This window comes from Tribolium madens, unplaced genomic scaffold (genome assembly GCF_015345945.1).
Source record: "Tribolium madens isolate multiple individuals breed KSU strain unplaced genomic scaffold, Tmad_KSU_1.1 Scaffold_1;HRSCAF=32;Tcas5.2_LG8, whole genome shotgun sequence".
Classification (NCBI taxonomy): Eukaryota; Metazoa; Arthropoda; class Insecta; order Coleoptera; family Tenebrionidae; genus Tribolium; species Tribolium madens.
In genome coordinates this window covers 11,474,041-11,494,071 of record NW_025400984.1, presented here as the reverse complement: position 1 = coordinate 11,494,071, position 20,031 = coordinate 11,474,041, and the positions used below count along the sequence as shown (strand labels likewise).

General features: G+C 36.3%; 10 protein-coding genes across 39 annotated transcripts in view; 6 read left to right on the top strand and 4 right to left on the bottom strand.

Annotated features, from left to right (window-relative positions):
* Nucleotides 1-849, bottom strand: part of LOC123003588 (myosin heavy chain, muscle) — a 21,016-nt gene extending 20,167 nt beyond the window's left edge. For 19 of the 27 annotated variants that reach the window (XM_044396431.1, XM_044396428.1, XM_044396427.1 and 16 more), the window contains exon 1: nt 832-848. The gene's annotated coding sequence lies outside the window, so the exon portion shown is untranslated. Of the gene's footprint in view, nt 1-831 lie in introns of all 27 variants that reach the window. The other 8 variants (XM_044396434.1, XM_044396437.1, XM_044396438.1 and 5 more) reach the window with 1 other exon arrangement.
* Nucleotides 850-6,857: 6,008 nt separating this feature from the next.
* Nucleotides 6,858-8,552, top strand: LOC123016260 (nuclear nucleic acid-binding protein C1D-like). Of its 2 annotated transcripts, none has more exons than XM_044416535.1 (3): nt 6,858-6,966; nt 8,039-8,322; nt 8,371-8,552. In XM_044416535.1, exons 2-3 carry the CDS (start codon nt 8,041-8,043, stop codon nt 8,503-8,505), a joined length of 417 nt encoding a protein of 138 aa, XP_044272470.1. In that variant the 5' UTR covers nt 6,858-6,966; nt 8,039-8,040; the 3' UTR covers nt 8,506-8,552. The 2 variants fall into 2 exon arrangements, with proteins under 2 accessions (XP_044272470.1, XP_044272471.1); XM_044416536.1 differs by lacking the exon at nt 6,858-6,966 and adding an exon at nt 7,872-7,967.
* Nucleotides 8,553-8,616: 64 nt separating this feature from the next.
* LOC123016258 (high mobility group protein B1-like) lies at nt 8,617-9,546 on the top strand. The gene is made up of 3 exons (XM_044416532.1): nt 8,617-8,903; nt 8,954-9,386; nt 9,438-9,546. The coding sequence occupies exons 1-3, from the start codon at nt 8,770-8,772 to the stop codon at nt 9,510-9,512; spliced, it is 642 nt and encodes a 213-aa protein (XP_044272467.1). The 5' UTR covers nt 8,617-8,769; the 3' UTR covers nt 9,513-9,546.
* Nucleotides 9,547-9,653: 107 nt separating this feature from the next.
* LOC123016257 (hydroxyacylglutathione hydrolase, mitochondrial) lies at nt 9,654-11,339 on the top strand. Its single transcript, XM_044416531.1, has 5 exons — nt 9,654-9,841; nt 10,165-10,268; nt 10,316-10,768; nt 10,815-10,940; nt 10,994-11,339. The coding sequence occupies exons 1-5, from the start codon at nt 9,772-9,774 to the stop codon at nt 11,135-11,137; spliced, it is 897 nt and encodes a 298-aa protein (XP_044272466.1). The 5' UTR covers nt 9,654-9,771; the 3' UTR covers nt 11,138-11,339.
* LOC123016259 (high affinity copper uptake protein 1-like) lies at nt 11,299-12,511 on the bottom strand. Of its 2 annotated transcripts, none has more exons than XM_044416533.1 (3): nt 12,143-12,510; nt 11,873-12,096; nt 11,299-11,486 (listed from the first exon to the last, which is right to left on the bottom strand). In XM_044416533.1, the coding sequence occupies exons 1-3, from the start codon at nt 12,412-12,414 to the stop codon at nt 11,356-11,358; spliced, it is 627 nt and encodes a 208-aa protein (XP_044272468.1). In that variant the 5' UTR covers nt 12,415-12,510; the 3' UTR covers nt 11,299-11,355. The 2 variants fall into 2 exon arrangements, with proteins under 2 accessions (XP_044272468.1, XP_044272469.1); XM_044416534.1 differs by lacking the exon at nt 11,299-11,486 and adding an exon at nt 11,612-11,823 and having other exon boundaries at nt 12,143-12,511.
* On the bottom strand, nt 12,509-14,439 carry LOC123016256 (U3 small nucleolar ribonucleoprotein protein MPP10). Its single transcript, XM_044416530.1, has 3 exons — nt 14,130-14,439; nt 12,763-14,080; nt 12,509-12,705 (listed from the first exon to the last, which is right to left on the bottom strand). Exons 1-3 carry the CDS (start codon nt 14,207-14,209, stop codon nt 12,568-12,570), a joined length of 1,536 nt encoding a protein of 511 aa, XP_044272465.1. The 5' UTR covers nt 14,210-14,439; the 3' UTR covers nt 12,509-12,567.
* An 89-nt stretch (nt 14,440-14,528) lies between these two features.
* LOC123004153 (zinc finger Y-chromosomal protein 2-like) lies at nt 14,529-15,819 on the top strand. The gene is made up of 2 exons (XM_044397271.1): nt 14,529-15,641; nt 15,790-15,819. Exons 1-2 carry the CDS (start codon nt 14,529-14,531, stop codon nt 15,817-15,819), a joined length of 1,143 nt encoding a protein of 380 aa, XP_044253206.1.
* Nucleotides 15,820-16,724: 905 nt separating this feature from the next.
* On the top strand, nt 16,725-17,932 carry LOC123003859 (nucleoside diphosphate kinase 6-like). The gene is made up of 3 exons (XM_044396889.1): nt 16,725-17,164; nt 17,212-17,372; nt 17,419-17,932. The coding sequence occupies exons 1-3, from the start codon at nt 16,953-16,955 to the stop codon at nt 17,559-17,561; spliced, it is 516 nt and encodes a 171-aa protein (XP_044252824.1). The 5' UTR covers nt 16,725-16,952; the 3' UTR covers nt 17,562-17,932.
* LOC123003857 (enkurin domain-containing protein 1-like) lies at nt 17,505-19,140 on the bottom strand. 2 transcript variants are annotated; one of them, XM_044396885.1, is made up of 3 exons: nt 18,496-19,140; nt 17,773-18,437; nt 17,505-17,726 (listed from the first exon to the last, which is right to left on the bottom strand). In XM_044396885.1, the coding sequence occupies exons 1-3, from the start codon at nt 18,543-18,545 to the stop codon at nt 17,566-17,568; spliced, it is 876 nt and encodes a 291-aa protein (XP_044252820.1). In that variant the 5' UTR covers nt 18,546-19,140; the 3' UTR covers nt 17,505-17,565. The 2 variants fall into 2 exon arrangements, with proteins under 2 accessions (XP_044252820.1, XP_044252819.1); XM_044396884.1 differs by having other exon boundaries at nt 17,773-18,450; nt 18,496-19,124.
* Nucleotides 18,920-20,023, top strand: LOC123003858 (dehydrodolichyl diphosphate synthase complex subunit DHDDS). The gene has a single exon (XM_044396886.1). It carries the CDS (start codon nt 19,147-19,149, stop codon nt 20,002-20,004), a length of 858 nt encoding a protein of 285 aa, XP_044252821.1. The 5' UTR covers nt 18,920-19,146; the 3' UTR covers nt 20,005-20,023.
* Nucleotides 20,024-20,031: the final 8 nt, after the last annotated feature.

Here is a 20,031-nt window from a genome sequence, read left to right as displayed (position 1 = left end):
TAAAAAAAAAATGAAATAATAAGAAAATTTTGTCTTCCCTATGCATAATTACTATTACCATCTTATTTACTCCATTCAGAAGTATTAAAATTTTATTTTGTATTTACTATTATTTTTTACAATTTAATTGTTTTATTATTATTACTTTTATTCGAAAAATTGAAACTAGATAAGAACTTTTCTAATGTAATTTTAGATGCTTGTATTTTGTTATTTTCATCTCATCCCAAAAATTCTATAATCCCAAAAAGTTCGTTTCATTATCTAACAAGCATCTAATTTTGGAAGAATGAAATTAAGTAATGACCCAAATAATATGTCACCTATTTTTACCAAGCCCGAAACTATTTCTTGGTTTTGTTGCCAAATAAATGAGAACAAACGACAAATAGAAATAGATTGTTATAAAAATGGCATCGAGTAACTTTTTCAAGGTCATCGATTGGAATTTACAAAAATAATTTATAACAATTAAGTAGAAAAAGCAATGTATTCACCACGTGCTCCCAATAAAATGCACAATTTGGAAATAAGAAAAAACATTGTGTGTAAATTTTTGGTTTGTTTCCCATTTATGGCATGTGGACAACTTAAAAATCCTCGTCCCGATATATCCGTTCCAAAAATATCGGCAAACTAAATTAGTATCAAGCAGGCTGCCAACACATAACCGGAATATTGCATAACAGCTCAACAATCCCCAATCCGGGAGTGGTGTGGCAACCCCCGGGGGTGGAAACCCCATCACTTGTCACAATGCACCAAGCACACTTCACTCAGTCCTTGATAAGGGGGCTAACGACACACTGGGGGCCCCTGTGGCTCACTTACGTTCGAAAGGCGTTCTGGACGAGGAAATGCCTCTGACACAAGATATAAATGTGAGCAACCAGATCCTGAAATGTGTCGAAAGACGGGATTGGTGGATGGGGGGCACCAATCGCCAATCGCGTTACAAGCTGGTCAGTCTACCTTTTTAGGCACGGGGAGTCGGGATACGGCGACTAGATGGGCTAGAAATAATGATCAGGGGGACGGCGGGGATGGCTGTTTTTGGCCTATTGGGGGGGAACTAGGGTGCGTTCACCCAAATCAGCGCATTCGGAGCTTGGCGAGCGGTTCATTCATTTCCTCCATCGAGGAGGGAACGCCAAGGACGTTGGGGAAACGCACATGGAGTAAGAGAAAAAACAACATATGTAACACATGGAAGACAATTTTTTTATTTGCTAAAATTGATCTATAAAATGTTTGTGTGAAAGTCGCTCCTGAAAATAGAAGTTTTTCGGTCGATTTAGTCATAGGTGGCCGTTCTAGGTTGCGATTTTTTCAATAACAAAGAAAATAAAAAACGTGAAATAAGATAAATAACTTAGCTCTAAATTTTGAAAAAAATCAAAATTCTTTATTATTCTTTGTCTAATCAGAATAAAATAATATAAACTTCGTAATTTTAAAGAAAAACAAAAAAAAACATTTTATTAGGAACGAGTTCACATTTTTGTGAGACTTGTAAAAATTAAAGCAAAAATGATAAGAAAACGAAAACAACAAATTATATTCAAAAAATACTGGGATAATACAGCGTGCACCAGAACTCGCGCCCAACATGTAAAGTAAGATACCAGAAGCATGGAAAAAATGTTAAAAAAATGCTCTCTGTAAAAAGTTATGAGAGTTCGAATTTTGCACTTTTTTTTTACAGCACAAATTCTGAATTCTAAATATTTTTCAATTCTTGGTAAAAACGCGCCAAGACAACAATTCTGTAATTTTCTTCTTCGTTTTGGTACAATTTATTTAGTTTAGCGGTGAAAAATGTAGCTATTAAGACAACAAGAGTTTTATAAACAATTTACAAATTTTTAATTGAAAAAATATGTATGTTAAAATTATTTTTTTATATTGAGATAATTTTACTAATACTAATTAAATCTCCATCTTTTAAATTATCTGCATTTTTAATGTCATAAAAATCCGTTAACAAATAACAGAGATATTAGACCCGAAAGTTTTGCTTGGGATACCCTGTATGTCTTGAATATTTTTTATTTTATCAACAATTTTTTCGATAACTGTTTCTCGCAGGACTTTGATCTTTTTTTAGAAAATTAAAAGTGCTTTCCAACGATACCAAACATAAGACAGGTCATAATTTCAAAGTTATTAGCTACAAATCGACAAAAATTTTGTCAAAAACATTAAAATTGATCAAAATGCACTTTAAGGAAATCTAAAAGTGCATAATAAGAGAGCATGAGCATGAGAGGGGCATAGCATAAAAGCATGAGACCTTTTTTACCATAAAATTTCAAAACATCAAGTAAAATTTTGTATCACATTTCTACATATAATATAACAAGGGTTTTAAACTATAAAACTTGTGTTGTGTTAAAAAAATTCCAATATTGGATCAGAAATTTTACTAAATTCAGAAATTATTATAAGATATTTGTCAAAATTGACAAAATGCCAATTTTATATATTTATTTATACAATACGATGTGATTGACGACGTATTTTATAAAAGAACGTAGGTATATTACCGGCAACATAAGAAGTACCCTTAAAAAAGAAACACTAAAAAGATTTTAAACCTACCGGCATTTTTTTTTACTTTTGTAACCACTTTTTTCCATTTTTTTTTATTTTTCAGAGAAAAACGTTATTACAATTATATAGAAAATATCGCATTTTGGAACAATTGTTGTTTGTGTTGCTTTAGCAAAATTTTTTGAATTTTGTGTATTTCTTGATAAAACAATCTAAATTTCTTAAAATAAGCAAAATCAAGAGCAGCACTAAGTAATTTTGTAATTTTTTGTCTTGTTGAAAAATCGCAGGAATTTAGTTACTTTCTATATGAAAAATGCTCCTTCTGTTATAAAAACGGTTTTCAGAGTTCATCATTTTACGATTTTTTGCTCTGTTTTGCAAAATCTGTTGAATTTATTTAGTTTCTTGATAAGAAAATCTTTAAAACATTGTTTTTTGGACCTGCATTTTGAAGTCATTTTTGCAATTTTTGCTCTGTTACAGCAAAATACTTATGAAAAATGCTTTAAACTTTGAAATAAGTGAAAATAAGACCTTTTAGATCTAATTTAGCAATTTTCTGCTTTATTTTGATAAATTTGACTTTTAATTTCAAATGGTATTAACAACATTGCAAAAATATTTTTTTCTCCTAACAGGAAGCCTAATTAGAGCAGGCGGAATTAGGTCATAAACCGGCTTCCAAACAGTTATGTTTTTTTTATGTTGGTACTTCTACCCCTCAATTTCGCATTTTTCAATTTTAAATTTCTAGTTTTACAGTTTTTTTCAGTAACTAAATTTTCATGTGAAGCTTCCAAAACGAGAGAAAACGTTTATGAACTTAATTTGCTCATCTAAAATATACTCCTAGTTTATTTTAAGCGTGAGCGGATGATTGTAGGTAGGACATGGTGGCTTAGAATAAGCATTGTACGAATCTGTGATGCTCTATTTTCGCTGCATTTTTGATCTTTAGTAGAAATTTCGAGATTTTTTCACATTTCTTCCTAATTTTTTGATGATTTTTATTTATTTATTCTGCCACAAATGGACTATTATGAATATTTAAGAGAGTTAAGAGCAGAAATAAAACAAACAAAAGATTAGTCCATTTTATTCAAATAAAAATATATACACAAGAAATATAAAAAAAATTGTAATTTTATTTTTGTAAAAATATTTTCTATAATGACACTGTAATTAATTAATTTTAGGATTTATTTCGTCAAAATTCAATGTTAAATTGTAACTACTAAATGTTTGCTTTCTCTGTTACTCAATAAGAAAAAATTCGACGTTTGAAACCGCTCCAAAACAATTTTTTAAAGTCAATAAAAAAATGACTCGACGTTGACACAACACCTCGAAGCCATTTAAAAGTTCTAAATTCGTAATTGTTCAAATCATCAATAGGCATCTTGTTTGAAACCACATTTTTTCCAGATTATTCCAAGACAGTTTCAGTGCCAAATCTCTTCTGTTGCTTTGTAAATTAATAGAAAAAAATTCAGTAATCATTTTCGTTTCATGAACTTAAAACACGTAAACTCATTTAGGATAAACACCTCGAAATAGTGATCCTCCAATAAACCAACTCCATTCCCTCACTAAATAAAACCGTTTTTTTTTCGGTCAGAGTGCCAAAAATAGCCACTTTCCTCCCGACATAATAATCAATTTAAAATGATGAGTGTGTTATGAGTGGTCGTGATGTCTAATCCGACACGTAAATCTGTAAATTTTGCTTTTTGGCGAGCTTTTCCTGCTGCAGCACGCCCAAAGAATTGCAACGTTGTCACTTCTTCGATTTCATCCAAAAATAACGACGCTTACGAGGCATTTATCATAAACAAAAATTCGTAAATATTTACCGATCGAGACGGATTATTAATTTTCTCACAAACAAATTGTAAAAAATTCGAATTAATCACCAATTTTTTTTTTGAATATGAGAGGATTTAACGACGCACTCGCACACTTCAATACGCAATCCATTAAATCATATTTATGACAAGAAATGAAATTTTCTTGGATGTTTGCCAATCTTTTCTTTGATTTTTTAACACAGAAAAAAATCAAAATTATAACGTGATCATTTTAGTTTAGCTCATAAATTTGTTACTGCCTTGTTGAAACGCCAAATTCTGGCATAATTAAGTATAAAAATACAATTTTTATGACAAAAAATGTTTTTTTATTAAAAAATAGACTCAATTTGACTATGAGTTTTGTCCAATTTTGCTTCTCCGATCAAAGTAGCCTGTGACTCTGAAATTAAGTTGGCAACACAAACAATTATTGTGAATTTTGTTGACAAGTAGGCCAGAAACTTGAATTTTAATTTGGCAACATTGATTGTCAAATACAAACTTCACAATTTTATAGTCAATTGTCATTCGTTACTAATTCAATGTTGCCAATAGATTTTTTTCCCATTTGTCTCTAAAATTATAAATTAGTCATTGTAAAACACCTATTGCTCAAATGTCAAATTTTAGAAGGAATAATTTATTATAAAAAAAATACAATTTTTCAAACAAAAATGATTTTATTCATAAATGAGCTGTCATGTTACACGATTTCCAACTCAATTTGACTATGAGTAGTGCCAAAAAAATATTTTGGCAAGAGTGATGCCTAATTTTTCTATTATTTTTTCGATCAAAGTAGTCTGTGACTCTGAAATTAAGTTGGCAAACATTGAATAATGTGAAGTGACTGTAAATAATTACATATAAATTTTGTTGTGTAAAATCTTAATTTGACAACATTGATTGTCAAATACAAACGTCAAAATTTTATAGTCAATTGTTATTTGTTACTAATGCTAGTAATTCAGAGTTACCAACAGAATTTTGTCACATTTATCTCTAAAATCATAAATTAGTTTTCAAAAAACGCCTATACTTCAAATGTGTTCAAATGTCAAATTCTGACATATTTATATAAAAACAATTTTTTTAACAAAATGAGCGGTACTGTCACACGATTTCCGGTTCAATTTGACATTGAGTGGTGCCAAAGAAATATTTTAGCTAGTTTTTTTTCTATTTCTCCGATCAGTAGCCTATGACTCTGAAATTAAGTTGGCAACATTGAATAATGTGGAGTAACTCTAAATATAGAACGTTTTAAAATGATTGACATCTCGGTAGGCGTTGAGAATGTAAATCAGACATTAATTTTAGTGCCAAAAAAGTTACTAGTGTGAACATTCTTTAGATCACGATACTTCATAAAAAATGACATTTCAGTTGAAGTCTGTCAAAAAAATGACATAACCTATTTGCCCAAAAGACGCTTATTTTAGTTAAAGTTTTGATGAATATTGAACAATGAATAGAATATTAAAAAAATGGGAGAGAAAATGCGCAAAAACGTCAAATGTAACAAGTTATGAAGTAGCAATGTTGCCACCTTAGATTTAAATTTCTATGACCTACCGAGATGTCAATCGTTTTGAAACGCTCTATAATTATGAATTTTGTCGTTTTGAATCTTAATTTGGTAATATTGATTATCAAGTACAAACGTATTAATTTTATAGTGAATAATAATTGACAGTTGCCAATAGATTTTTTATCACATTTGCCAAAGTCACAGCCCACTTAAATCAGAAATTTAGTTGAACACAGATTTACCACAGATGTGTCAAGTTTTTCCCTCAATTTAAAGTTATAAAATGTTGAAACACTAAACTCTTATGTAACTTTACTCGAAAAACAAAAAAGTTTTGTTCTATCAATTAATTTAAAGAAAAAATAAATAAATTTGAAAAAATTAAAGTTTAAAAAATCTTAACCTAGCCTCATTTGAGTCACCTAAACCCGTAATTGTTTACCATTAGACACCTCCTTGTCGTTACTTTTAGCTCAGGTGAAAAATATTATTTTAAACATCCGTCGTTCCGCATTGGTGCTACTCGAACGATTAGTTAATTGGCATTAAACCTGGTTTAAATTTAAATTTTCAAAATCGAAAACCACAAATTTAACCTTTTAGTATCATTAAAAAAAATGATAATTCAGAAATAGAGAAAAATTTAATGTTCACGCTTTTGTGCTAGAGACCCCGCCAACTATTTGTATCATGGCCTCGCTCCAAGAACAAAAGAAAATCGGTTCGCTAGTGATCAAATCGGTGAAACCCCTCCTTAAATGAATAATGTCCCCAGATGATGAAAACCAGATGTTTATTAAATAAAACTCGTGTCAGAAATTTGTAATTTCGAAGCGCGTAAATTGCATTTTATTTTTAAAATAGCCCACATATGAAATAATCCCGGCGTGAGTCAGTGTGTGTGTGTATGGTTGGCAACACTGTCGTCCCAATAACCCGTCAGTTATGCGATTCGCTATCAATAGTCAGGGTCGGTGGCGTATCGCAGAGTGCCGTGGTGGTACTCTCTTGTTTACTACGAAGAATGAGGTTAGGTTTGAGGCGCGAGCGCGTTAAGTAGGCTTAGGCCCGGTGCGCAAGCATTCCGAGCTTAATAAGGTGGTGGGTACAATAGCTTTGTCTCTCTCACGATGGGATTCGGTGTCCTTGTTGGAGACAATGAGGGTAGCGAAAGAGTGAGAGAGAGAGAGGGATTGGCGTTTCACGGTCACAGGTTGATCGATTTTAAATAGAAGAGAGCTATTTTTAAACGACGTGGTGCGGCTTGAATTGAGGAAATGGCAAAATCGACAAAAAATACTAAATGCTACAAACCTGAAAAAACTAAAATGCACTAAACTCTTAAAGCACCCAATTTAATGTTTTCAAATTCGAACCATTTTTTGCTTTATATTTAACTTTCTGCGAACGTAAACCTCATTTTGCCATTTTATGAACGTCGTATTTTACCAGAAGGTTATTTTTAACCCAGCTCGCAATTCATTCATCCGGTTTTTAGGATCAGTCAACACAAATCGAGCATTTAATTAAAAGCTAATCTCATCAAAATGCTTTTCAAATTATTCACATTGCTGTGACGTAAAGAAATTCATTCAAAACTCGAGAATTTTTTCACCATTTACTACGTTTTTTTTCTTTTTATAAAGAAAACTGAAAATTTTGTCATTTCTGAAAAAAGCTGGGCCAAAGTTAAAAATCCGGAATTTTAAATTCACAGGAAATGCAATAAACCATTCGCCAGTGTTGCCAACCTGGAAAATTTGTCACTAGTTTTAAAGCAAAATTAGAGACTTTTTGCAACTACTGGTAACTTTTTAAGAAATTTAATATGTCTGCAATGATGTGATATCTTGTCATCGAAGATTTTTTTATCTGCTGTTTTCTTACATATTTTTTATTTGTTTGGTTTCATTTTTTATCTTTACTTGGAATGAAAACATTTTGGAGATTTTTGGAAAATTTTTATAAATTTTTTTGGTTGGATACAGTTGGCGACACTGCTTTGCGCACGCATTTTGATGTTTTTTGAGGTTAGTTTTTGACAACTCTGAATTGTCAATTTTGATAATTACGTCCGTATTTTAAGTTTTTTTTTATTTAGTGATGGATTTTGGCGACTTATCTGAAGACAAAGCCATCCAAGCCAAACTGTGCAATTTCCACTCAAGCGTTGAAAAAATCGAAATTTTTTTAGAAATGTCCTCAAGTCCCGATATTTACGCCAAATTAACCATGAAAGAGACAGTCGATTACGACTTATTTATGGCTTATACATTAAACACATTATTTTGGTTGTATATGAAGACAAGAGGTGAAGACCCCACAAAAAGTGAAATAAAAAATCAACTAAATCGGGTCAAACAGTACATGGTGAAGGCAAAAGAGGTGAGTTTCATTTTTTTGGGTTTATGGTATCGATCTGAGGTGTTTCAGGCCCATGAGAGACAAGTCTTGAGACCTAGAATCGACCGAGGGGCTGCGGGACGATTCATTAAGCATGGAATACATTATAAAGACAGTGGCTCCGAGGAGCCCCCCAACAAAAAAATAAAGTTTTCTGATGATTGATTTAGCGTTTTTTGTAATTAAATGAATAAATTTCATATTCCAACCAATGACAGTTGAGTAAATATAACCTAAGAAAAAGTGATTTTAGCTTAGAAAATGACCAGTCAGACTCTTGAGGAAGCCTTAACAAAATAAATTACGTTTATTCATGACTAGTTTAGCGCCTTTTGTAATGCAATTAATAAATTTCGTATTTTACTTGATTTTTCATAAATGACAGTTGAGGAAACATAACCTAAAAAAACAGCGATTTTAGCTCGAAAAATGATGTCAGATGAGTCTGAAAATGACGCTGTTTATACCGAAAGCTACGAAAACGACATTTACTACAAAAAATACAAACTCCTTTTGGAGGAATGTGCCCAATTACAGAAATCCAACGAAATATTAGTTTTTAGGTTAGGTTCCTGTTTCAAAATCGATTTGTGTCCTAAAAATCCACTTTCAGGATCCAAGAGGTGAACAAAATCGTTAACCGACGTCAAAAAGAAGTGAAATTCTTCAAAAAACGTCTGTTGAACAATTATAGCGAAGATTGGACTGTGATACCTAACCTAGACCTTATCAAAGAAGAAGAAGACTCAAAATCAGTCGCATTTCTCATGCTGAAAGACAAGCTCAAAGAGGAAAAGTGTGAAGAAGTGGAGAGACCCAAACCGGCGAAAAAACCAACAAAACGGAAAAGTGCAAGAAGCGAAAAGGACCCAAAAGCCCCGAAAAGACCGTCAAATCCGTTTTTCCAGTTTTGCCAAGAGCAGAGACAGATTTTGATGGAACAATTGAATGCTGAGTTGAAACCAGGCGAAGCCGAGCTGACCAAACAGGAGTTAACAAGACAATTGGCAATTAAATGGAAATCGTTATCAGGGAATGATAAGAAGGTTGTCGCGTGCAATTGGGGGGCGTTTTGGCCTTAATTAAGTCTGTTTCAGGTTTATGTGGACATGTATGAAAGGTCTAAGGAGAAATACGCAGCAGAGATGTCAGAATATAACATGAAAAAATAATTGTATTTTACAAATAAAAATTAACTTTTATTCACATTTTTGTACAATTTCTATCACAAACACAACAGAGAATTCTTCTCTTTAATTTAAATCAATAATTCAAGGAAGTTATTTCAAGGACACAAATAATCACATTAAAAAGTTCAAGGTTATGTGAACATTTTTTAAACAAACATTAATTAAAGTACAATTCCTTATTAGATTGTTAATTCAAGTGATATGCGTCGTTTATTTATGAGAATGATTTGAACTTTTTGAAATGTTTAAATTTGCAAGCAATTATTTACCTAATAGAATTTTGCAAGGGCTCACAGCTGCATATTTCAGAGGTAGGAAAATCCGTAACCGTAGTAAATAACAATAAGAAAGTAAAATGGAACAAAAAAGGCTAAATGCCCTTATTTACTTTTATTTCTTATAAAATAATTTGAAAAAAAAAAGGTTTGATGAAAAGTGAGGTTATGGTATTGATTTGTTTTTAAAAAAAAGTTACAAAACGACTTATAAATCAATTTACCAGATGAGACTATAAACGAGAATTGCTTTTATCTTATCTTTCGATAAAAATAGACCTAAGATTCTTGAAAAAATACAAAAAATTAAATGTGAGGTTATGTCAACCTTGTTATTATTTCAATTTTTTTCATCTCAGTGTCAGCATTCCGCACCAACTCTCACAGCAGCCCCTCGAGCGTCCTCCTCGACACAATGAAAGTGGTGATCCTCCCCGCCCTCTCCGACAACTATATGTACCTCGTAAGCCCCCTGCGCCCCATTATCAGCCCTCAGCCCCCTATTTCCAGATCGTGGACGAGAAAACCAAACAAGCAGCCATCGTGGACCCCGTAGCCCCCGAGACAGTCCTCGAAGCCGTCGAAAAAGAGGACGTGAACCTCACCAAAGTCCTCACAACGCATCACCACTGGGACCACGCCGGGGGCAACGAACAACTCGTCAAGAAATCAAAAAACGCCCTACAAGTCTTCGGGGGCGATGACCGAATCGGGGCTTTGACAAACCAGGTCAAGCACGGGGACAAGTTCTCGATCGGGGACATCAACGTGGAGTGTCTCTCCACCCCGTGTCACACCACGGGGCACATTTGCTATTATGTGAACGCGGCAGGGGAGCCCCCAGCTGTCTTCACCGGAGACACGCTATTCGTCGCGGGGTGTGGCCGGTTTTTCGAAGGGACGGCGGAGCAAATGCACACAGCCCTCATTGATATCTTGGGGAATTTACCCGACAATACACAGGTGCCCCCTTGATGACACTTATCGCTTTTAAAATTTTGATTTTTAGGTGTTTTGTGGGCACGAATATACCGAACAAAATCTGAAATTTGCAAAACATGTCGAGCCTGATAATCCCGATATTTTAGAAAGAATCGAGTGGGCTAGGGCTAAAAGGGGGCGACATGAACCCACTGTAATATTACTAGACTTAGGTTTGATCGGTTTGGGGTCACAGGGCTGTTTCAGGTCCCTTCAACCATCGCAAATGAGAAACAAACTAACCCTTTTATGAGAGTGGGGCACCCCTCGGTACAAAAACATGCCAAGAGCAATAATTCGATCGAGACCATGAGGACAATCAGAAAGGAAAAGGATTCGTTTAAGGGATAAAGGCGGCTACCATTAAATTGAGCGTAATTTTGAATCTAGTGCTTTCTGCTACCAACCCAAAATGTCAAATTTACTAAATTCTGCGAGTGTATTTTACATTTTAGGTTGGCACGTTAGGGAATTTCTTGGCTTAAGGTTCAAGGTCAATGCTTGTTGTCAAATAAACTTAACAAATATAAAATTTTCTTCAACTTTGACAAAATAGTTTGAATCACAGATTAATTTGGGGGGTGACACTCAGTGTGTACGCTAGCTGTCACTTCGTGACAATTTAAGACAGTTGTGGAGGTTCCGGGGACGGCCTCTAACGCTGGGGTGGATTCCCCATCCTTACTTCCTGGAAGATTTTCTAAAAAAAATTAGAATTGATTTATGGCCCCCCAAAAATGGACTTAGCACTATGATAACAATCAGTAATGAAAAAAAATCGTTTAGGAGATAAAGGGGGCGTAATTTTGAATTTAGTGCTTTTTGCTACCAACCTAAAATGTCAAATTCACCAAATTTGACAAGTTTATCAAACGTGGGAATCTAGTGCATTTTACATCTTATGTTGGTATGCTAGGGTATTTTTATTGGAATTCCAATATTTTCAATTTTTTGTCAACAAATAAACATTTTACAAAATAATTTGAATCAGGGGTTAGAAGGGGCGTTTCAGGAATCGCTGGACTGGGTTTCGGGATCTGAAAGGGGCTTAAGGGGCTCAATTGGCTTTCAAACCTTGCGACTCACCTGGCTCTCCGCACTTTTGCATGCACCACGTGTCTCTGATAATCTGGCAGTTTTGCAAATTAATCTTCATAAACATTTGGCCGAAAACGAAATAGCCCAAGCCTCCGCCCACCACAGCTGAGACAAACAACCATCCATTGTACAACATTACAGACAACATCAAAATATAACCCAAGTTTTGTAAAAAGAACCAAAGCCCAATCTCCGAAACAAATAGAAACGTTCTAAAACAACTGTCTTGTTTTAATTCACATTTCCAATTGGTACAACCTGTGCATCGGTGTGATTGCGACCCCTGGGGGCGCGGGGGCCCCATCGAGCAGCGTCGAGGTCTCAGTGGGGCAAATCGTTTTCAGTTGCTCCGATCTGAGAATCAGCTCCTTCTGACGTTGTTTGGCTTGCAAGTAGCGCAGAAATTCAAAAGCGAAAGACATGGAGGCCACGCAGAGACACATGCCGACAAGGCCCCCAATTGAGTGCGACGACAGCCCCCGAAACAGGTAATCGGAGAGCTTGTAATCCCACCAAAACGACATATGCATGGCGAAACTCAAATTAACACATTTTATCGACGGCTTTAACGAGAAAAAAGTGAGGTTATGTTGTTCCACAACGATAAGCTTATCAACACTTATCAGAAACAATCATTATTTATTACTAATTGAATGAATGAGAAAAACAATCAATTTATTCAATTATAATTTTAATTTTTTTGCGCTCTTTTTATTATTATTTGGGCTCGTTTTCCGCTTAATCTGGGGTAATTGGACTTGTTCTTGCAATTGGGTGAAAAACTCCTTAGACGACTTGATCTTTTTCCCTTTTTCCGCCATCTGAAACAGCGCAACCAATTAGATAACACAAAACACCCTAACCGTTTCAAAACCCACCATTTTGACATTTTTCCCTGTCACTGTTTCCTTCTTCGTTTTGGCGTGAATTTTTTGTTTCAATTTCTTTTTTCTCCGTTCCCGTTTTTTATCAGTCGTGGTTCTTTCATTCTTCCCGACGAAATCACCTTTTGGTTTCTTTTGAATTTCTTCAGGTGCCAACAATGTGGCGTCACTTACAGCAGTTGGTACCACTTCTTCCACACTGATCGCCGGTAAATTACTGATAATTTTCAAATCGGGGACTGCAGGTTTTGGGGTAAAGTGGAAATTGCTCAAAGAATCCAATTTAGTGAATAATTTCCTCATTAAAGAGTTGATTTCTTTGTGGAGTTCGGGTTCTTCTTTTTCCTTATCTTCCGGTTCTTGTGCTTGAAGAAACTCCTTTTCGTAGATTTGTGCCAAAGACTCTTTGCTTTTTTCCTGATCCAAAACAATTTTCTTTTTGTAATCTAACAAGTTTTCAACTGGTTTTGTCTTGCGTTCCACACTATCGAAAACTTTATCTTTGATTCTTCTTTTGATTATATCCTCCAATTGCATTGTGGTTTGTTCGGTCATGACAGGGGGCGGCCTTGTCGTCATATCAAACTCCACCACTTCCTCCAAAAGGGAGTTTTGAGGCCGTTTCTCACCGGTTATTTCGCCCTTCAACTGCCAAGACTTGTCCTGAATTGCCTCTTCTTCAATTTCTTCAATTTTCTTAGCAAGACGCTTCTGGCGCAATTCAAAAGTCGACGGTTTTTCTTCATTTTGGACGAAGAAATCCTTGTATTTGGCCGTCTTTGCTTCATCTTCTGAATCACCAGAATCAGACTCGAATAAATCAACACTTGCTTCGGATTCAGAATCGTTCCCAGAATCAACTCCTTCTTTCTTCTCTTCTTCGCGAAGAAATCGCTCCATTTCGTCCAATTTGAAGAAATCATCGTCGACTATTGACCGTTTTGGGGGTTCTCTCGTTTCGGTCGTCTCATTTTCATCATCAGAGCTCTCCACGTCGTTTAAATCCTCACTACTAGGGTTGGAAGCGTCTGAATTTTCCCCAATTTCGCCCCCGTCATCCTCAATCTCGCTTTTTTGCAAATTATTAAACAAAAGCCGGCTTTTCCCAGCGACTAATCTGCTAACACAAGTCACACAATGTGTGGTTAAACTCTCATTTTGTAACTCGATTTGTTGCCAAATTTGCTCCAAATCGAAATTTTTGACACCTAATTCCGACAAAGCGTCCGTTTTTGTGACCTGTTCCGATTTCGCGTAATCGTAACATTTTTTCAAACTTGATTTGAGTTGATCACAAAGGGGGTCACTAATCCTAGAAAAAAATAACACTAGTGTGACAAAAAATCGGTAAAGTGACTCACTGGAGGAAATTTGCAGGTTTGTGGACAATCTCCTTGAATTCTGAGAGACACGTGTTGTAGAAATCCGCGTTTTGGGGCATTTTTCCCGACTTAGAAACACATGTTGTTTTGAGGTTAGGTGTAATCGAACTACTCGTGTGATCTACGAGGGCACTAATCCTGACTTGCAAAGGACGGAAATTAATTTGATATTTGAAGTGTGAGGATATTTAGCCGTTGTAATAATTTATTAGGTCTAAACTACCGTTGTTTAATTATTATTTGGTGTTTTTATCGGTAGTTCAATTTGTTAACGTCAAAACATACGAACTACGTGACATAACCTAACAATTATTTCAAATAAACCGTTTTAAGTGCGGTTTAAGTCGAATTGTGTGTGTTTGGTTAATAGAATGTGAGATGGCGGATATCGATTTGCACCCCCCTGGGTCGGAACACCTTCGACGCCCCCAAAGACACCCTTTCTCAACTTCCACATTTTTTAAAGTAAACTCCAAGAAACGTAAAGTTTTGGAACCGTTTAAGTGTATTGAAGGCTTCCTCGACCCCTACAAATGCCTCTCGTGTTGCAGCAAAACCCCCCTTTTAGCCCAACTCAAGACCCACTCCTTGACCAAAATCCCCATAAATCGTCAAAAAAGTGACACAGTTTGTTACATTTGTGAAAGTTGCCATTTTGAGACTTATTCCCGTTTAATCCTCATGAAACACATTTACACAAGTCGGTGCAAAGTCACCGACAAGACCTCAGTTTTGATGTTGATGAAACTAGTGGATAAATCGGGAGAGAAAAAGATTAAACTTTATTGCTCGGAGGGCGTCCCCCCCCGGACTCTCCACCACGTGCAACGCCCGGCACTGCCGCCCCCCGACGCCCCCACATTGATCCCTTGCCACTTATGCGAGTTCAAGACCAAGGACCGGAACTACCTCAAAACGCACATCCTGCGGAAGCACACCCCCCCTGAGGCCATCACATGGCACCAATGCGAGTTGTGTCTCTACGTGGGGAAGTTCAAGAGCGATTTGAATCGTCACGTGATCAAACAACACACCCCCAGGGTGAAAAGGGTGGAGATTCGGTGTAAATTCTGCAGGTCGAGTTTTAAGACGGAGGAGACTCTAGAGACACATGTCTCGAGGAGGCACACCAACGAGGTTGTCAAGTGGTATCGGTGCGACGAGTGCCCCCATAAAACCCGCTACAGCGAGCATTTTAAGAGACACAAACGCGAACAACATGCGGCGGAAGAAGAACAGAATTTGCTCCTGTGTGAGCATTGCGGGTATAAAGCCAAACAGAAAATACACCTGAAATTGCACGTGATCCAAAGACACACTGCTGATAAGGATATCGAGTGGTACAAATGCGAGGAGTGCGAGTATAAAGCGAAATTGAAAGCGAGTTTGAAGGATCACATTTTGAGGAAACACGCACCCAGTGATATAAAGTATTTCGAGTGTGCCAAGTGCGAGTATAAAACATTCAAGAGATATCTGTTGAAGACACACGTGAAAAATAATCATAAAGACAAAAATTCCATGTGATTTTATTTTTATTTCAATAAATAGACTGAAATTTCCACACACTTTGTTTTATTTATACACAAACTTGCAAAAAAGACGCATTTGAAATGAAAAAGTGTGTAATATCTGTTAGGAAATGCCGTGGAGGATCAAGGTCAAGTAGGAGTGTCCTGGATTTGCGCATGTCTTGAACTTTGGTTCTCAACAGTGTTGCCAGATCTGGTGAAATTTCACCAATCTAGCGATTTTTATGCTAGTCTGATTTGCAAAAAAATGACACTATTTTTCGTTTTTTATGAAATTTCACCAAATAAGGTTAAAAAATCAATAAGTTCGGCCGAAAAGTACATCATTTTTGCCTCTTTTAGTACGTTTTTTTAGTTAGAAACACAACTATTTTGCAGTTTTGTTGAAAACAAGCCGAAAATGTACCGAATTTTGTTGTTTTTGAATTTTTAGAGCGTTTAATCCACTGGTTTATTAATTTTTTTTTTAATTCTGCTAAAAATTTACCAAATTAGATGGTTGTTTTCCTTGTCAAAAAATGCCTAAAAATTACATAAACAATCTAAAATTGATGTTATTTCGTTTGTTTCAATCGATTTAACTCGTTTTTGAGTAAAAAATAAACCGAAAAACGCAAAATTTAGTCGTAAATGGTGTCACTTTATTATTTTTCGAGTCTTTAAGCACGTTTTTGAACTAAGATCTCAGCTTTTTTGCAAGATTTTGCTAAAATAAATCATATTGCATATTTTTCATATTTTTACATGATTTTTTGGAATACTGTCAGAAGTTTACGTTTTTATGTAAAATAATTTAAATCACAATTTTGTAATCTAGTGTAAATGTGGCAACTTTTCCAACTCAAATCTGGTGAATTTAATTTTTTTCCAATGGCAATTCTGGTTACTAAGGCAACGGTCCAGAGTTGCGCTCCTGTTGCTAGGAAACGTTGGATAAATAAATAATAAAAATAAATAAAGTATAAAAACGAAATTTATTTAACAGCGACAAAAATATTTTTGTTTAATTAGTAATTACGTGTAATAAAAATAGAACAGGAATTTTTCTGTTTTTTTCTGCAAAATTTTCGACTTTTTCTTCATCGGGGGTTTCCCAAGTTTATTGTTACGTCAATTGTACTTTATACCAACTCAAAATTAACTATTTAGCAAATCAAATTATGATTTTATGTCAAAAAATTAGTATTTTCACGTTTATCAGTAAAAGGCGGTGAACTTGTTGGTGTTACATAACCTCAAAAATTGCATAACTTGTCTCAAAAACGTTGTAATGAATCGTCTCGAACTCACATTCGCGATTTTGAAGCCCCACGTCATAAAGCAGCCCCTGGCTGTAGAAAAAATCCGGAATGTGATCCTAACCTCAAACTTTAAAGTGGTCAAATCGAAAAGACACGCGATTCAGCTCCACGAAGCCGAAGCATTTTACCACGAACACAAAACGAAATTTTTCTACAAACGATTAGTCACATTCATGACCAGGTGAGCCCCATTTGTTCGAAATACACAACTAACGGGGGTTCCCCTAGCGGCCCGTCCGACTTCTACATTCTAGCCCGGGAGGACGCGATCAGAAAGTGGCGCCAACTCATGGGCCCCACCAAAGTGTTCAAGACCCAATTCGAGGCCCCCGACTCGATTCGGGGGCAATTCGGACTGTCAGACACCCGAAATGCGACCCACGGCTCAGGTTTGACAATTTTACGAAAAAAAAATCATCTGATTCAGTGTTTCAGACTCGCCCGAGTCGGTAAAGAAGGAAATCGGGCTGTTTTTCCCCCAGTTTAACATCGAACAGTGGTACCAACTTGACGAACCTAAATTTAGACTAAACCAAATCGAATTTATTCAAGAGAATTTTGTACATATAATCAAATAAACAATCACGCATCGGCTTTAACAAACACTTTCGGTTTTTGGAAAATCTTTATCACCTCGTCGATACGTTTCAATTCGTCTTCGATTTCCATTTTGCGTTTTCGTTTCTTTAGGGTGTCATTACTGACAGGCATCGAGTTCAATTCCTTAATCAAGGCGGCGTAATCTACAAAAAATTGTTAAATAAGAGCAAAATTGGGGGAAAAACCCACTTTCACGAGCCACCCTTAAATATTCTCGTCTCTCATCGTCAGGCAATAAAACCAAACCGGAAATATTCTCCTCAAAAACCCCAGATTTCTCATCTTTGGTCACTTTCTTCTCTTTTAGGTATCGGGGGAGCACACCTTTCTGGTACTCGGGGGGGGCTTTGGTCGGGTCTGGAGACTCCTCCCGTTTCTGCTTATTCACCTTAATATTTTTGATATTTTGTTTGATATAATTTTGCTTGTCTTCTAAGTCTAGTTTTTGCATGCTTTGGGCCAAGGGGGCGTCTCCTTGGTCGCGCCCCCTGTGCGACAATTTCACTTTCGCCACTGCCGGACTAGGATACTTCAATGGGCCCGTTTCGTACATTTTGGTCACATCCTCAGGCCGTTCGGTCTGTACCCCCCTCGTTGTGGTTTTCTCCGGGCTGAATTTCTTCCCAAAGAAGAGCGCCCGAGGGGGCCGTGTCACCTCATTGAAGGAGTGGGGCCGCGCCGCCACCTGATCCTTGGACAGTCGTTTCCTCGCTGTTATGTTCGAGTAGACTTTGGGGGCCACGTGTTTGAATTTATTTGGCTTGATTTCCTGTGATTGAGACGGAATTTTCGATTCCTTGATGAACCCCTGGATCTCCTTCAACTGCTTGATGTTTTCACGGACAAAGTTGCGTCTATGAACAGGCTCTGGAAATTGAAATAAAGGGGGCTGTTGAAGCAGGGAACACTTACTTGGTTCGGGGAATACGCCCCGCAAAGTTGTAGTATTCATATTGTCTCATGAGATGAATTTTTCACCAAATTCTAATGCTACACAATTTTTAACGTAAACGTCATTTTTTTCCGAAAAACGGCCGATAGGGTTTTGTTTCAGGGCGGCAACATTGCACAATTAAAACTGCGGTAATTTTAGACATCTAAATTATTCGTTTTCATCGATTCTTGGGGGTTTTTCCAACACTAACAATAAATAATAACACGAGTAGTTCAAATGTCCAATACAAACATTTGATTTGAAAACGGAAGTGGCCACAGTTACGTCATGGGGAACAAAAATAACCACATAAAACATTCCGAAATTATCAAAATATAAAGAAACGTCAATGGAATTGTGAAATAACTATTTGTCTATTTTTTTACATAATCGCAGTTTTGGCAATCTGAAGTCATTTCTTATCACGTGACCGGTGACTAGAGTTACATCATCGTCACAATTTCACCAAAATAATCACAATTATCACAAGGAAGTACGCAAATTCGTCAAAAACAATTATTTTGTAATTTTTAAATCACATGTTTGACCCCCGCAAATTTTTAATCAACATCAATCTGTAACCACTTCCTAGCACCTGTCACCTGTCACCCTTTGAGGTTATCTGTACAATGTCGTGGATTGTGAGCTCCTCGTTGTCTCATTTCCAGCGTTTTTGCGTGAATGTGATAAAATGCGGCCCTATTCCGCGCCACATCGCGTTCATAATGGACGGCAACCGGCGCTACGCCACCAAAAACAAAGTCGAGAAGGCCGAAGGCCACATCAAAGGTTTCGATAAACTGGCCGAGACCCTGCAATGGTGTCTGGAATTGGGGGTCAAGGAAGTGACCGTTTACGCCTTCAGTATCGAGAATTTCAAACGGAGTCGCGAGGAAGTCGACACTTTGATGAAATTAGCCACGGAAAAGTTCCAACAATTGTTGGACGAAAAAGAGAAGATTATGAGTGAGGGGGTGTGCATTCGGATTATCGGGAATTTGGGGCTGCTTTCCCCCGAGTTGAGGAGACTAACAGCGCAAGCGGAGTTAATGACCAAAGACAATAACAAGGCGTTTCTCAACGTTGCCTTTTCGTACACTTCTAGAGACGAGATTTTTAATACAGTGAAAAGGATAGTCAAGGGGGTGCAAGACGAAGTCCTGGACGTGGAGGACATCGACGAAGACTTGATCTCGGGGGCCCTGTACACAAATTGCAGTCCCGATCCCGATTTAATAGTCCGCACTTCGGGGGAAGTGCGATTCAGTGATTTCCTTTTGTGGCAAATCTCAAACAGTTTCATCAGTTTTACTAAAGTTTTGTGGCCCGAATTTTGCATCTGGCATCTCTTAGCGTGTATTTTCTACTACCAAAGGTCCTACAAAGACTTACAACACAAAAAAAGACTTGTAAAAAACAAACGGGTTCAAAATTTTCTACACGAATTGCAACATCAAAAACTTACGCAACTGGAAAGTTACGCATAAATAAATTATTTCATTATTATTTAATAG